This window comes from Micrasema longulum, unplaced genomic scaffold (genome assembly GCF_059751315.1).
Source record: "Micrasema longulum isolate JH-2025_06_02 unplaced genomic scaffold, ASM5975131v1 h1tg000108l, whole genome shotgun sequence".
In the NCBI taxonomy this organism is placed as follows: domain Eukaryota; kingdom Metazoa; phylum Arthropoda; class Insecta; order Trichoptera; family Brachycentridae; genus Micrasema; species Micrasema longulum.
In genome coordinates, this window is record NW_028277314.1 from 63,375 (window position 1) to 80,661 (window position 17,287).

The 17,287-nt window shown below is 33.3% G+C and overlaps 2 protein-coding genes across 2 annotated transcripts; one reads left to right on the forward strand and one right to left on the reverse strand.

The window, feature by feature from the left end:
• The first annotated feature begins 869 nt into the window (after nt 1-869).
• Nucleotides 870-7,511, forward strand: LOC148284586 (putative cytochrome P450 6a13). The gene is made up of 4 exons (XM_088237785.1): nt 870-1,806; nt 3,414-3,644; nt 5,793-6,044; nt 7,232-7,511. Exons 1-4 carry the CDS (start codon nt 954-956, stop codon nt 7,396-7,398), a joined length of 1,503 nt encoding a protein of 500 aa, XP_088093911.1. The 5' UTR covers nt 870-953; the 3' UTR covers nt 7,399-7,511.
• Nucleotides 7,512-8,682: 1,171 nt separating this feature from the next.
• Nucleotides 8,683-15,491, reverse strand: eIF3j (eukaryotic translation initiation factor 3 subunit j). Its single transcript, XM_088237804.1, has 7 exons — nt 15,193-15,491; nt 15,022-15,113; nt 12,689-12,799; nt 10,739-10,877; nt 9,734-9,898; nt 9,236-9,375; nt 8,683-8,907 (listed from the first exon to the last, which is right to left on the reverse strand). Exons 1-7 carry the CDS (start codon nt 15,206-15,208, stop codon nt 8,845-8,847), a joined length of 726 nt encoding a protein of 241 aa, XP_088093930.1. The 5' UTR covers nt 15,209-15,491; the 3' UTR covers nt 8,683-8,844.
• Between the last annotated feature and the right edge of the window lie 1,796 nt (nt 15,492-17,287).

The window sequence follows — 17,287 nt, forward strand, 5'->3', positions numbered from 1 at the left end:
ATACCGTGTTGTCCGAATAATTGTGATAATATTTAAAATAAATTTGTAGAAATGTTTTCAAGTTTTTTACAGGCTTTATACTGGTAACGTTTTTCTGGATTTTATGTTTATTTTAATACATTAGCCCAGATGGTGGACATTGCGAGGCAGCCTGAAACGTGGGCTTATTCTTTTTCTTCCGAGTCGGTCCCTCTACGCTGAGGATCGTGACCGCCATGGACACTTCTGATTAGTCTGTTCCACTCCAGTCTGTCCTCAGCCCGATGACACATAACATTTTAACCCCGTAGCCTCCTTTATTTGGTCAGTCCATCTAAATGGGGTTCTACCCCGACTTCTCCTACCTTCAACTCGGCCAGATATTATTGCCTTTTCTAGATTGTCTGGCGCACGTCTAGCAATATGTCCAAAAAAGACAGTATCTTCCTCACTGACAGACGAGTATCGATGCATTCGTCCTTTTGGCTGTCCAAGGCACACGCAGAAGCCCTCTCCAACACCACATCTCGAATGCATCGATCCTCTTCCTCTTGTAGGCACGCATTGTCAAAACATGGGCTAAATGAAAACAAATTAAAAGGCCGTTGACTAAGATTTTGAAGCGTTTAAATACATATCCCCACTGGGCGCTGAAATTTGTTTTTTTTAGATTTTTACAACCTATCCCAGTATGTAGAAAGCATTATGTTTATCTTTTTATTCTCACAAAAAACATAATAAAAAAAAAATAGTAACGCCCAGGTCACCCTGTTTGCTTAAGATAATAATCAAGTTTTTAAAATGTTGTCATCATGAATGGTAATTGGAATCGGAGTGTTCTCGTAAAGCAATGACACGACAAAATACTCTTAATAATTTAAGCCGAACAACAAAAATGTTCTTATTTACTACTGTTCGTTGAGCTATTCAGACACATATTTTGTATTTGAGGTATTATTAAAGTTATCCTTAATATGGAGACTTGGATAAATGTATCACTTTTCGTGGGGACAATATTTACAGCACTCTATATATGGATGAGATATACATTTACCTATTGGACTAGAAGGGGTGTATACAGTCCTCCGGCTTCATTCCCGTTCGGTCATATGGGTCCAGTTGCCTTGCAGAATACATCTTTCGGGGAAAGAGTGAAGCAAATATACGAAGAAACTAAGAATGAACCATATGTTGGCCTTTTTGCAGGCTCGGTCAAAATATTCCAGGCGAATGACTTAGATTTAGTAAAAGATATTCTTCTTAAAAAATTCGACCACTTCGAGGGACATGGGTTCAAAGTCGATAAAAAAATCGACCCTTTATCGCAACATTTATTCAACTTAGACGGAGAGGAATGGAAAAGAATCCGAGTTAAACTGACACCATCATTTACATCCAACAAAATAAAGAACATGTTTGAGATCATGGCGAACTGCATGGATGTCATGACAGAATACATTTCGGGTGAAATAGGTTCCCAGGGTACTCTGGAAGTAAAAGAAATTATGGCAAAGTGCACCACAGACGTAATAGGATCATGCGCATTCGGTATAGAGACAAACAGTTTTAAGTATCCGGATGCTGAGTTCAGAAAAATGGGAAGGAAATTTTTCAGTTCGGGGAAGATCAAGACAACCAGGGAAATAATGTCCTTCGTGGCTCCGTCTGTTTTAAAATACCTCGGATTGGGATTCACCTTAGGTGATGTGTCCGATTTCTTCATTAAATTAGTTCCTGAGAATATTAAGCAAAGAGAGAAGGAAAATATTACAAGAAAAGACTTCCTTCAGCTTATGATTGATATGAAGAAAACAGATGAGTTAGAAGGTATGTAAATACGTCAAATTATTTTTTATAATTAATTCAGGAAATACAATAAAAATGTATTAATTATTATTAACGCGTTAAATTAAATATGTAAGCATTTTTGCACCAACAATAAAGTGCGCTAAAATAATAGATATACATTACATATTATACTCTGTTAAAAAGACAATTTTTTTTTTGTTTTTCTTAAGATAATTGATTTAAAAATAGATTGCATATTTGAAAACAGATATAAATAAAGAGTAACCAAGTAGTGGTATAATGGGGTTTGAATCTCTTGAAATAATATTTATATAATAATAATAAATTGTATTCCTGTAAAATGGCTAAATAGTGCAGAGCCAATTCTACCATATATAACAAAAACATATTTCATTTTAATAAAACAATGCAGAAAAAACTTGCATAATGTATATAAAATATTTTTTTTTTTTAAAAGACAAAAACTTCCTAAAAAATTTAAGTACAAAAATCTAAATGCTTTATAGTGCCAGTTAATAAATAAATTAATATAAATATAACAATGTAAAATAAACCCGTCATTAAAAAAAAATGTGTCCCACCGAAAAGTCTAAGTGGGTAACAAATAGTTATATGTATTTTAAATTATTAAATAAACGCTGCTCTGCAGCACTAAAACTGAAACTAAAAAATACAACATTTTTTGCGTACATACTTGGTTTAATCCATTCCACAATTTATGCACAACCCACTTCTATTATCCATTGACTGATGTTTACATAACAATACACCTTTAGTGACCAACCGTAGTTTCAGTTTCGGTTTTGGCCAGTTTCGGCCAATAAACCGAGTTTCAGCCGCGGTTTCACTTTCGACCAAAAATTAGCTGAAACTTTGGTTCACCCGAAACCTGCGGTCGGGATGTGTCGGATTACGTTCGGCTGTATTAGGGTGCATCTTTTGACTTGTGACTCTTAAGTTCCCGTTAGCTCTAAGATCTTTCGTATTCATATTTTTGTATTTCCTTTTTATTTAATAGGTTAAAGTTCCTATAGCGTGCACTGAAGAACTGTTGCATAAAAGCTGTATGTATAACATAACATCATCATCATCGTCGATTCCTTTCCACACCTAATGATGCATAGGGCACTGCATGGTAAACCAATCGCAGCGTATCTTGATCATATTTTTTAAATATGATCAGTCTTACGCTTCAGGTACCAGTCCAGGAACTATGAAATATTCTAGTATGAAAAACACTCTTTCAATTAATTATTTCATGTAAACTATGTCGGGAATCGAACCCGAGACCTCTTGCATAGCAGGCGAACGCGTTGACCATTACACCACAAGGCCGAAATAACAACGAACCATTCAATTCATACCTTTTATTTCATTGCATATTTCGTACTCATAAGGCTTAACAATAAAAACACCTAATTTTGGGCATTTAGAAGACTTTTTAGAAAAAAGTAAATTTAACCCAAAATATGAAATGGCGGCTGCATAAAATAATTAAAACATTAGATAATTACATAAAGAGGAAAGATGCGAGGCTGTAAAATTGAGTAAAACTTATTTCAAGATTAGTAGAAGAAAATAAATATCTATTATAGATTTCGAACGATATATATTTTTTCTTACAGGGGATGATGGTCTTACAATGGAAGAAATAACAGCGCAAGTGTTTGTCTTCTTCCTGGCGGGCTTTGAGACATCGTCCAGCATAACAAGTTTTGCTCTGCTAGAGTTGGCCAAGCACCCGGAGATTCAGGATTCCCTTAGAGCTGATATTCACACAGTATTGCAGAAGTATAACAACCAGATCACTTATGATGCTGTGAGTGAGATGGCATATCTTGCCAAGGTCATAGACGGTAAGAATATTTAACCATTTTGTTAAACGTTATCTTAGTTTTCAACAAACAGCATGCCAATTATTATTAAATTGCTATGAGCATTGTCACACAGTTTGATAATGTTATTTATCATTATTATTGTGGATAACTTACAATGTGCCATTTTTGTAATGTAATACCGCGCTTATGACCACAGGTATAAGCAGCGTTGCAAACCTCCATCAAAAGAAAATCAATGAATTCTGGAAAATAAATCGGTAGATTCATTGTCCACAAATATCCACCGATACACCATTGCAAAATGATCAGATCAATTTTACAACTTGAAATATCGCTTCCTTCGGAATAGCACTATCAACACAGTACAGCGATACGAGCAAGAGGGAAAATATGGAAGGCAGACTGTTTTAATTGGTTATTTACGTTCTACATCCAAAAGGTCATTTGTAAACTGGCGATGGCAGTTTGCGTAGTAATGTGTATTATTGACACCTGTCTATTCAGTAGTTGTGACAAAACTCATTCTCTAGTTTAAAAAAGTACAGTTTCATTGCTGTTCGGGCACGTCACTAACCCGAAAAATGACAGTTTTGAGTGCCAGTAATATGCCATTTGAAGCACAAAATTATGTTCTTTAAGAGGCAAATGTCACAAAGGTAAGTTAGTTAGAAAAAAAAGTTACGTAAATCCGAAGTATTATAATACATAAAAACAAAAATAAAACTAATAAAAAAATATTTCTTTAAACTAAAATTAATTTTTAACCACGACATTATAATAGTTATTTCTAATATTTCTTTTCTTTCACAAACTCTTTTTTTGAGCTCAGCCACCGTACCTGCTGGGCGTGAAATATAGTTCCTCTCTCCAATCGTGGCTTAAAATTCGAAAATAATTTGTTGACTGTTGAAAAAACATTGTGTAAGTGTTTATAAGTGGTCAATGGGTAGGCAAAAAGTGGAAAAGAAGCCTATTAATTTTAAAGCATCGTTTTACACATTATTCTTACCAAAATACGTGACAAGTAGAGAATAACGGAAACTTTCAAACGATGCGCCTGGTACTTTAAAATCATGCATTAATTTGTAACGCAAATGTACCAAGATTTAACTATCTGGAACACTGCCCCACACAAGTGCTATTAAAAGTGAACTTATTGATAAATACATGATATATTAAAAATCTTCTTTCTAATAACATTTAAATGATACGTCAATCCTCAAACCACTCTCATACACACGTTTGTCTAAAATGAATGTAAAAAAAATAAAATTTAGCGGGAATTTTGCATACCCATTATAAGACGAAATAATTTAGACCAAAATGGATGCAATGTCATTGGAGCAAAAGGCATCATCCCTTCCTTCTGTAACTACACATGAGCATCAACCATCTTCCAGGAATTAGCAAGAAGCCTGTTAGCCACACGTGCGACAGCAACTACCCAAAATTTACAAAAGCTACTCTTTGGATATTTTTATTTGTTTTGTTATCCAAAGTGTTGAAATGGTGCTTTCCCTGTTTACTTTTAAGCACGAACACTCGACAAATTAACTATTCTACTCAATGTTTATATTTGTAAAATTATTGGCAATTTTAGGTTGCTAGAATTTCATTCGTCCATGCGATATTTATTTATTGTACAGCACCCTTGAAGTGGTTTTCACAAAAATGGCGCTTTTTAGATTATCCAAATATAATAATAATAACTCTTATAACTTGCATTGTCTAAATTATAAACAAGCGAGTCACTTAGCCCAATTTTAGCCACCTTGCCTCATTTTCAGATATGTTTTGATGTATCAGAAGGAGAAAGTTACCAAACTAATCTATTAAAATGACACAAATGAATTTTATTATTTATTTATAACTTCACAAGAATACATTATATGATTGAATTTTTTTAGCAACGTATTTTTATTAAATGTCTTTTTTACATTTACGCACGGAAACATTTCTCCACAATATCCATATTGATTTTGAAAATACAATTAATTATTCTAAATCCATTTCATATATGTTTATCGGGATTTATAGTATGTGATATTTCCCTATTGTGATTTCTCAAAATAATGTGTTTCGGGTTAGTGACTTTTTCCTGAATGGCGACGATATATGCGTATTTGATATATTTGTTAAAGAACATGCAATTTATTTTGTTTTTAGAAACATCAAGAATGTACCCACCCGTACCGTTCTTGTTTAGATTTTGTTCAAAGGACTACAAAATTCCCGAAACGAACTCTGTGGTGGAGGACGGCACTCTGGTCATTATTCCCATATTAGGGATCCAACACGATCCTGACATTTATCCAGATCCTCATATCTTCAATCCTGAAAGATTCGGTCTGGAAAACTCATCGCAAAGAAATAAATTTTCACTTTTGACGTTCGGCGAAGGACCCAGGGTTTGCATAGGTAAGTTTCATTTCGACATTTATAAATAAATAATTATAATTTTTTCCCTATCTGCACTCAGTGGTGCATAGGGCACTACTGCATTTATACTCTGGAAGCATGATCATTCTTACACATAAATATGTGATTTTTGTATAACCTGGTTGCGGTCCTGTGGCTAGTGTCATTAACTCAAGGATCGAAGGTCCGAAGTTCAAACACCACTCTACCACAACTCGATACTCATTTACTATTAGTGAGTTATTTACAACTCATTGAAAATTATCCCAAAAATTGAAGTAAATCATGAGAACAAAAATATTTCATAAATTTGTAAAAAAATAAATTAGAATATTAAAAATGATTTATAACGTTATGTATCTGATTTTTTAAGCCTGCTGAAAAGCCAGTCTCGTGATTTAGCAGATTTTTCCAATTGTTTTAATGACTTTTATAGTTCTTTGTGAGAAATAGAACCAGAATCTGGTTAGTGTTGGGTACTCGGGACTATTGACTCGATAGCTACTCTCAGGTGAAAATCCTGAAAAAGGAAAACAATTGGAGACAGCTCTGCCTCATTGGGTAGTAGTTGGGATCCCGCGTTTGATTCCTGAGGAAGTCACTTTTTTTTTAAATGTTCATTGTGTAAACAAAAAAAACATTATTGTGACCAATCAACAATCGTGAATCGCGAAAACAAAGGCACAACTTTAAAATTTCTCACTTATTTATCTAGTTTTAAATGTTTCCAGAAATAATAATGGCTAAGGATCCTTAAATTTAAGTAAAAAATCATAGAATAACATTGAGTTTTGTTTGCAAGGCCACATAAATATTTTGAAGAATTATGCCATTAATTTTGCATACAGAAAATATATTCAGGAACATTTCCGCATACTTCAATGACAATTTTGGACATGCGCCCATTGACATATAATAAACAGACACGTTAGTTTCCTACTAAATGCATCTTTAGTAAATATAGCGTTGCCTCGAAATTTTTTTACAAGAGAGAGCAAATTACGAAATACTTGCGCACCTGGAAATGTTTATGTGATAAAGAGATGGTAGGAAGGTTATATATACACTACCCATGAATTGAAACACCATTACGCGTTCGTAACGTGTTTATTTATTTATAGTCATCGCTTGTGCCGTTATTATCACTCGGGTGCAAAAAATGACCGCAAAACTCTCTTAATTTTCAGGTAAACGGTTTGGATTGCTGCAGGTAAAATTACTAATTGCAAAGATCTTACTGAAATTTGATATTTCACTGTGTGACAAAACCAAACTTCCACTACATTTTGAACCAAGTTCCATAGTACACCAAAGTAGGGGGGGCATTTATTTACGATTTAGCCTCCGAGCTTAGTGGTCAATTAATTAAATTTAGAATTTTCAAACTAAAATTGTATTATATAATACTAGAAAATAAGAGTATGATAAGAAAACTGTCATTATTAATATTATAAGAATAAAAAACAAAGCATGAATTTTCGTTTTCTTTCCAATTTCAATTGAAATCTATTGTGACGACATCATACTAACAAAAGTAACTGATATGCACAATCACGACACGAGAACTTCACCACCATTACCACATATAGACAGCAAAAACAAAAATAGGACAATCTAGACCGCTAAACCGATGGAAAAAATGTACCATGACAAACCAGACTGAAGCTAACAACCATAAAGAATTTCATGACATAAGAAAAACCATTATATTATTATTGACCATGAACTTAGCTACATATTACAGCAATACAACGGGCCGCAGGTTCTGGCGTTGAGAATTGCGAGCGCAAACCAAAACCACCCATTACACGTTTGTTGTTAAACTAAAAACCAAACTAGAACCAAACCTAAAATGTGGAACGTTTATGTTCTATGCAATAGAGCTTAAGGGCCTTTCTAGAGAATTATTACTCTTAAGGTCATAATGTAGTTTTCTTTTTAAACATTTTCATGAATCAGAGTACTTGAAGAAGCTACAAAATTATGTAAGATACATATTTGTCAACGAAGATTAGATATTATATATAGGGCCTAAGCAAATAAATATGTAGCTATACTTTTTAATCCAAAACATTTCATCTAGTTGTGAGAAATCGCAATTTTAAAGTTAAAAGCTCACCCCAAATCAACAATTTAAATAAAATGGCAAGTTGAATATTACAAAATATTATTTTTCATATATATAAAATATGTGTACTTTTTAAATAAAGATTTTTTGATATCAGTTATGACGACATCACATTTCTCGAAAATTTGTAATTACCAACTTGTTCCAGAAATCTGATGATTTATTTGTTACAAATATTTGGATTTACTTAAATGTATACTATTATATTTGCGAGTATATTTATTTTTAGAGCAAATGTTTGAGAAGAATATTGAAGATTAGGTGGTTACACAATGTGAAAAAATTAACGCAGCAACTTTAAAAATGAAAATACATAGTAATGTTGCAACCGTTCGTTCACCTTGTCAGGGCAAGTGTTTCAAATGCGTCGAGAGCTTTTTTAACCTGAGCCGTTTGCTGCCATATTTAGAACTGTGGAATAAGAAAGAAACAATAACGTCACCTGTCGATTTCTACCACTCTAAGAAGGAATATCATAAAAATATTTGTTGATGGAAATAGACAAAACAGTTTTTGATGTATTAAATTTATTATAATAATAAAATAACATGTGTTCATTGATAATGCATGCGTATGTAAATGTCCGCAACTACAAATGATCAATGGCCGATAAAACAAGAGAGGATTAATGTTAATATAATAATATTAATAATAATTACTATGTAGAGATTGTTACATGAAGTTGTCATAGTCGTAATCCAGGGCACCGTAAGCTGAATATTGGTTCAGACGAGACTGAAAAATAAATACTTTCATTAGTTAACTATATTGGTAAATAATACATCATCTTTCCGGTTCAAGAAGTTCAGCTTTAAGTGTCATTATTTTGTGCATACACACAAACAACGAATCTATAAAAAAATAGATAGATAAAAATTCTTGTTTCCAACACAAAATTCTGCTGAAAATACCCAATTTATTTTATATTACAAAAAAACCATTTATAAAAATGAAGTTCCATGAAGTTTAAGTGTTAAATGAAAAAAATACTCTTGACAAGTGAATACCAACTGTTACAATACGTTATTGTTTCTAAATGGATAAAAATATCATCTGTACTCACGTGGTCAGTTTCAACGTGAAGTTTTGCTTTGCCTTTGCCTTTTCCGGGTTTCTTAGATTTATCTCCTTTTTCTATTTTCTGTTTCTCCAGACATAAGTTTTCTAATGTGCTTTTTAAATTTTTCATGTCAAACGAGCTCACTGAAAAAAAACACATCTTGTTAATTAAACAAAAGTAAAATGCGAGTGGTTTAATCTTTCCCTTTCCGCACCTAATGGTGCACAGGGCACTGCATCGGTACACCAATCGCAGTATATCTTGATAAAAAAAATTGTCACATGAAGGTCAGTCTGATGATCAGTCTTACGGTTCAGGTACAAGTCCAAGGACTATGAAATATTCTAGTGTAAAACCACCCTTTGAAATAAATATTTCATACCAACCACGTCGGGAATTGAACCAGAGACCTCTTGCATGGTAGGCGAACACGCTGACTATTACAGCACGAGACCGACATCAGTTTAAACAGTTATGAAAATGTTAATAAAGAGAACTTACAGTGGAGGGAAATATTCTTGACTAGATCTGCTACAAAGGCGGGGTATTCTTCCTTTGTTTTATAAGAAGAAATTTTATCAGTTAAGGCTTCACAGAATTCGTCAAATTCTTCTTTTGTGGAGGGATTAAATGAGTCCAGGGAACTTCCAGTCCTCTCTGCAATTCCTAAAAACAAAATAATAGTTTTGCTATATATACATATTTAAAAAAAAAAAAAACAAGAGTTAACATGCTGAGGGGTCTTTCAGAAAACCCGTTAGCACGGTGCGGGTTTGAACTTTTTGACTCAAGTTAGGGTTAGAACTATACTTTCTAGGTTGTTGATGAATCAAAGCCCAGCAAAATCCAACCCAATTTTAAAAGAAGCATGCTATTTCCTTCGAACAAATTCACGAACTTATTACCATTTACCAAAATAATACTAAAAATATAGTTTGGAATCATATCTTTAGGTCTGAAACCGAAAAATGACTACTAATGAATACCGGAAAATGGAGTTGACACTTTTGATTCATACTGACACAAGTATGAAAGAATTTAATACGGCATAACAGAGAACATCTGAATCAAATAGGTGCGTAGATTTTTACGTTCACTGTTATCAATATGTATTTTCATTTCTGGGTGATCCCACGTAGTTTGGATTAGCTTTGACGTTTCAGCTACTGTTGCAGTAGCTATCTCAGGGCAAACTATGTGTTGTGCAGAAAAATTGTGTTGATGTTTAGTAGTTACCATGTTGAAGTCAGCAGTGGCTACATGAAGTGTAATTTTGTTGTTTGTCATAAATACAAACTCCTATTACATAAACACATGATTTTTTACACAACACATAGTTTACCCCGAAGATGGCTCCTACACCTGAAGCCGAAAAGTCGAAACGAATCCAACCTACACGGGATCACCCAGAAAATATATTACATAATGTGAATCAGCGTGTCCAAATATGGTGCATATTATGACAATACATACAAAAGTGCCGGAATAGAAGATGGTGTTCCTTACCGAATGTATCCATGGCAACACGGAGGTCAGCTTCCTCCTGCATCTTCTGTCTCCTCAACTTCTCGGCGATCCTCTCCTCAGGAGTCATAGCAGCCTCTTCCTCCGCCAACTTCTTCTCCAGTTCTTCCATTCTCTGTCTCTGTAAAGTAACAATTATAAACATTCTCAATATTTTGACAAATCGTGACTAATCCGTGGATCCAAATTTAGTGAAGACAAAATTGTTTTAAACTGTTTTATGCTATACAAAAAGAAATGTTTAATATTTGTACATTATTTGGTTCTATTAAAACAGCTGTTAAATCAAACTGCGCATATCTACAGTTAATAATAAAGGCGCTGACAAAAAAAGCATTCTGATAAAATAGCAGCAAAGAATCATAGGAAAAATCATATTTAAAAACAAAATAAAATGAAGAACATGTATACATCAAAAATGTCAAGTTTGTAATATGTCCATCTAAAATGTAAAATGTTTTTATAATTTATACAGTGACACATCATCGTTAACTTGTTATTATCTTGATGAAAATCATCATCATACCCGATGATGCATAGGGCAACGCATTAGTTACATGAAGGTAAGGTGATCAGTCTTACGCACCAGGGCTGGTATATTTAACTGAATTGCGCGCAAAGAGATTGCTCTGTTAGCATGTATTTAGTACTTAAATATGCGTTAAAAATGTGTTGTCTACACGCGCTTTTGCGTTCAGAATACCACCCCAGGGCTCCGATTACAATGGGAAGTTAACGTTTATCTTCAATTTTATCTAGAAAGTAAAATTAAGTTTTCTGTATGAAAAGCAGAATATGAGTACATTATTTTTTTTCAAACGTGTTCAATTATAGGTTACCAAAAATTTTCATGCAAATATACTAATTTTCGTACACAAATATCGATTTATAGATGGACAGTCGAAGATAACTCAGTTAATATGTAATCGGGGCCCAGGTTCCAGTCCAGAAATGAAATATTACAGAGCAAAAAATTAGCTTTAAAAGAAATTGTTCGCATGGTAACGAATGCGGCTATCACTTTACCCTACAAGGCCAACTTATCTCCATTCGATGTACTTTTTCAGGAGGTTTCCCTGAGGAGTAGTCATCGAGTCGAAAACACTCGTCCAGGATTCTGGTTCTATTTTTTTATTTCTTCATACAAACGCATTCCCGTATTTTCTCCCTGAATTATGGCATTAGTGACACACTTTAGATATCCACCATTGTCGTGTAAAGTGAACACTTAAACCAGACAATGATGGGTATATTATTATTATGGATAACTTATATAGCGCCATTTTACACAGGTTAACAATATTCGAAGCGTAAGATTGATCGTCTTGTCTTTGTGTAATAAATGATAAACGCCGCAGATGTGATAACAATGCAATGCCTATGCATCTATAATAGGAGTGATCGAGGACATGATGACTTAAATATTTAAACACAGAACAAAAGAGTATACTTAAACACAAAAACTTTAATTAAAATAATTAAAAATTGTCCGTGTCCAGGCAGATGAAGAATACAATTCTGAATGTGAAATTGAACCAGAAACATGGAGTGTCTTTTAGTCAGTGTCTACTGTTCGATAAAAATCCTGAATAAGGAAATCAAACGGAGATAAGTCTGCCTCGTTGCGAAGCGGTTGGCGTAGTCGCCTACGATTCTAGAGGTCCCGGGTTCGATTCCTGGAAGGATGAATGTGAAATATTGCATATTGAATACCCTGACGAAGAGATGGGAATGCTTATAACATACATAATATGAAAAATTGATTTTAAAAATGGTTTAATCTGCAATATTTCAAGAGTACGAAAGATCAAGGTATACTGCAGTTGATTTTTAAATGAGCCGCCTTATGCATCATCGGGTGCATATAGAGGTATGATGATGACTATAGCGAGTCGAGGTCAATGTGAAGATGTGAAGTGTCAAAGTACTGACCTCCTTTTCAGCGATCTTCTCAGCGAGTTTCTTGGCTCTCGGTTTGCTGGATGAAACTACTTCCTTCTTCTCCTCATCTTTCTTCTCTTCCTCTTCATCTTCCCAGGATTCCTGTTTGCACACTTTCATTATAGACTCGCCATATATTATTAATAAACTACTTGCCGGTGCACCTATACTTATCTCTTATATAATTTGTATACGGTGTAATTCTTTCAAATTGTAAATGCGGTTTGGCCGCAGTGGATTGGACATTTGGATGACTTTACTGATAAGCAAATTGTTCCAATCTACAACCGTTCCGCTGAAGAGAAGATTTAATATATGGGTACTAATGAGGAAGTTCAGGCAATCGGATATAAAAATGTTTTCTTACGCAGTAAAAATTAGAGCATTTGATTGTAAGGCAAGTTTCTCAAAAACAAACGAAAAATATGTACAAAAGACGCGGTGGTGCAGTCGGTCAGGTGGCCAACTGTGAACTGGCGTTGCGGGTTCGATTCCCGCCAGTTGCAAGAAAAAAATTCAAGAAGAATTTTTTTTCTCAATCGGTTTAAGTGTTGTGTATTTTGCATAACCTCCTTTCATATCCCCTCTTTCCCACCTGCTGACAAGCCTCTAAATAGAGGCTTAGCGGGTTACTCCTTCTGTATATTTATTTTTTAATTAAGTACTTTGAAATGTCACAGATTCTGGCGAACATGCGTTTAGAGTAGCCGTTCAATCATGAGCGGTGATAGATTTTCTGATAGCCATGTTTAGTGTGTTTTGAAGGGTGAGGACTTATCTTTTTGACTTCCTGTGAAACCGTGACATTGCGGGTCGGGTAGTTTCAAAATTACAAAACATTAAAAAATCATAGTAATGATAATACGATAGGTACATTAAAATAACTGTCTTTGTTTGAAAATATATTAGGAACTAACAAAAAAAACACTGGACTTGAGCATTCTATTTTAGTCAATGTCGGAAACAAAAAGAGAAAAATTAAAATACACAAAGAAAACATAAAACAAAAGAAATATGATTATTGATTTGTAAAAATCATTGCTTTACTAATTTAAAAAATGGATAACATTATTTGCAATGCAGCTTAACCCTTCAATGCCCAATTTTTCTAATTGTAACTAAAAAAAAATATTTAATTATGTTTTTTTATGCAAATACTGGGAAAAATAATTTAAAAAAAGTTTTTTATTCAGTTTTAATTTCATATTTTAGTTTATGTGGACAATATGCTACATCGGGCATTAAAAGGTTGAAAAACACAAGAATGTAAGGAAAACAAGAAATAATTATATATTCTTATGAACATCTTTTTATATAATAATGAAGGTTGCAGAAACAATTATAACTTCAACTCTTAAAAAAAACAAAGAAATCACCTTTTGAACTTTATATAAATTACACTTTTGACAGAATACGTGCAACTGACTTTTGTTTAAATTTTATCATTTTTTTTTATCCTGGTGGCGACTTTTTAAAATAAATTATAATGGCTAGTATGTATACAATTTAATGAACTATTCCCCGAGTGATAAACATGTTTGAAATTTCTTTTATACACCGATTATCGGTATGTAGCAGATCGCCTACATTGGGAATTGCAGGGTTAACCATTTTAAATATTCTCGATTTGTTTTTTTTAAAGAGAACATTTTGTCATCTAGTTAAACTTGACAGCCGCTGTGCTCGTTGGTTATGGTTTTCTGTCAATGATGTATCTTGTATTAATATTTATGATAATATACAATAAACATGCAAATATTGAAAAATAATGATTTTAGAAATAAGTTATTTTGATTTGATTGTGTAAACAAAGAGTTTCGGCAGTAATATCGAGTTGATCTTAGACAATGTACAAAGGTAACTAACTGAATAAAATTTTTAGTCATGGCAAAATCTTGAACATTGCACTGAGATAAAGTTTAGTACTCGAATTAACACATTACTAAATTATTCAATGAAAAATCTATTGCCTAATTTAATTCAATAGAACCAGTTTATTAAAAGATTAACTGCTTTCATTTTTTTGGTGATGTGTTAGTTAACTTAGCTATGTTACATCAATAAAGTAATTGATTCATAAAAAGGGCAGTTAGAATGGAATGGAATATTTAGATGGAATGCGAACATTTATAATTTGGCGCTGTCGGAATATTTGGCGCAGGTGAAATCGGGCTAAAGTTTTAAGTATGGTAGATAACCTGAAATTGGGCGCGACAGATTGACACGTCAGGAAGGCTGGTTAAAAAATAAAATCAGAAAGATAAGCGCCTTAATTTGCCCCGTGTCGTGCAATCCAAAATTAGACCAATGTAAAGATTAGAGACCTTGACATCGTCGTCTTCGTCTTCGCCTTCCCACCTATGGCTGACAGCGGCAATTGTCGCAGGAACCACGGCGGGTTCGAAGTCCTCCGCATCTAAAAACAGCACGTCATAAATCGATAATCCACAACTCCTCTAAACTCGATGCGAAATGGTATCACGAGAAACACTCACCCCATTCGTCTCCCATATTGAATGTGACGACTTCGCGCAACACGTGAACTTTTGATTACGAGGCTCCTTTTCAAATTGCGAATCGGAGAAAAATGTCGCGAGAGGTCTCTCGAGTATAAAGATTTCGATTGATAGTGCTTGCAAAAAAGTGTCAAACGATCGAACTTTTATTGAAATTTCTAAAATAATGCGACAAAGAATTAGTAAGACATCTCACTGGCAAGATTCCAACGACATATTTCCCGAATTGCGTTGAATAAAAATTTGACTCCATCGCCGATGATAATTTTCGATAAACTGAAGAAATTTGCTAGGTTCGTGTGGTACCTCTGACTAATGTTACCACATTTTTTTTAATGACCTTGACAAAAAAAGTACTTACGTGGTTCATTATTTTTTTTTAGATACAAACTAAAATAAAATAACGAGAAATAAAAACATACAAGTTTATAAAAAAATCTACAATCCAACTTATCATCACATCTTTTCACATTCAAAATATTTAGGCCGGCCTCGTGGTGTAGTGGTCAGCGCGTTTACCTACCATGCGAGAGGTCTCAGGTTCGATTCCCGACATGGTTGATTTGAAATATTTATTTGAAGAGCGTTTTCACACCAGAATATTTTATTGTCATTGGACCTGAAGCGTAATACTGATCATCTAACCTTGATGTAACCAAAAATGATCAAGATACGCTGCGATTGGTGTACCAACGCAGTGTCTTATGCACCCTTATGTGTGGAAAGGGAATGATGTTGAATATTTAGAAATTAGAGAGTATGGAACGTCCTAATACTAATACGAATTGCTAATTTTTTTACTCTAACGATTCTTCCACATCCAAGTGTTTTTTTATAAATTTTTAAAAAATAACACTGATTATTATTTTATGAATTTAGTGAATTTAAAAAGTGTAATGGTACCTAAGAAAATGTAATATATTTTAAAACAATTATCAAGTGTGCAATAAATTTGTTTTAGATAAAAAAATTAAAAATATAATTAATTTTAAATACACATTTATGCAATTTCCAAAGAATCTTTGAAATTGTTTAATAAAATAGTGGTGGAAAATCTAACTAACTTTTGGCATTCATTCTTTCAATTCAAGCAGTATTTTTATTTATATTACGATCATATATGTATGTATACCTATGTATATTTTTATACAATAATGATTTACTTTTTATTGTCGATGAACAATAATATATACCACCCTGTGCACCGTAAGCTGTAGAAAAATGTAAAAAGATGTAGGTAGTACCTATAATATTATTTTATTTTTTTTACGTTTTTGTTAGAACAGTTTTTTTTTCGTCTTAAATATAATTACATTAAACAAAATAAATAATGTAAATGTCGGCTCTCATTAGTCAGACATTATCAAAATACAAGTTTAGAGGTAAAGAGAGAATAAATCTATTAGTGCCTGAATTTTACAAATTTTATTACCAGATATTGTGTTGAGTGATTGGGTACATGGGCAAAACGTTTGATTAATCAGTAGGACAATCATAATGTTTTTGAAATGGCCAAAGCAATAAAGCTAATTAAATCTGAAATTTATTACAACAGAGAGAGAAAACATTTTTGTGAAGAGAATAGGGAATTCTAGGGATTTACAAAGCTTTTGATCTGTCACAGGCTGGTTTTATTAGTCATTTTACACACTGTGGAACATTCATGAATCCAGCCTTGTCTACAAACATTTGGACATACGCAAAATATCGTTAATTTAATTCTGTGTAAGTGTTCTAGTATTAACAAATAACAACAGGGATGGAGAATACCTTAAATAAGGGAATATGGAAGTCTAGGCATTTACAGGGCTTATGACCTGTCATTGGCTGGTTTAAGTGGCCACTATATACACTGTGTAACATTCACCACTTTGCCTATATTTGAACATCCACATTTCCTTAATTCTTCTATTTGTTGATTTTAATGAAGTTAAAGAGTTGAAACCTTTATTGTTGTGAAGAGATTCATCTGACTGAATTATTTCACATACTAGGCAACGCCTGAAAACAATTTTTCAAGTTTTTTTGCTAGCATTTATCTAAATGGTGAATTGGATACAAAGTATAATTTTAC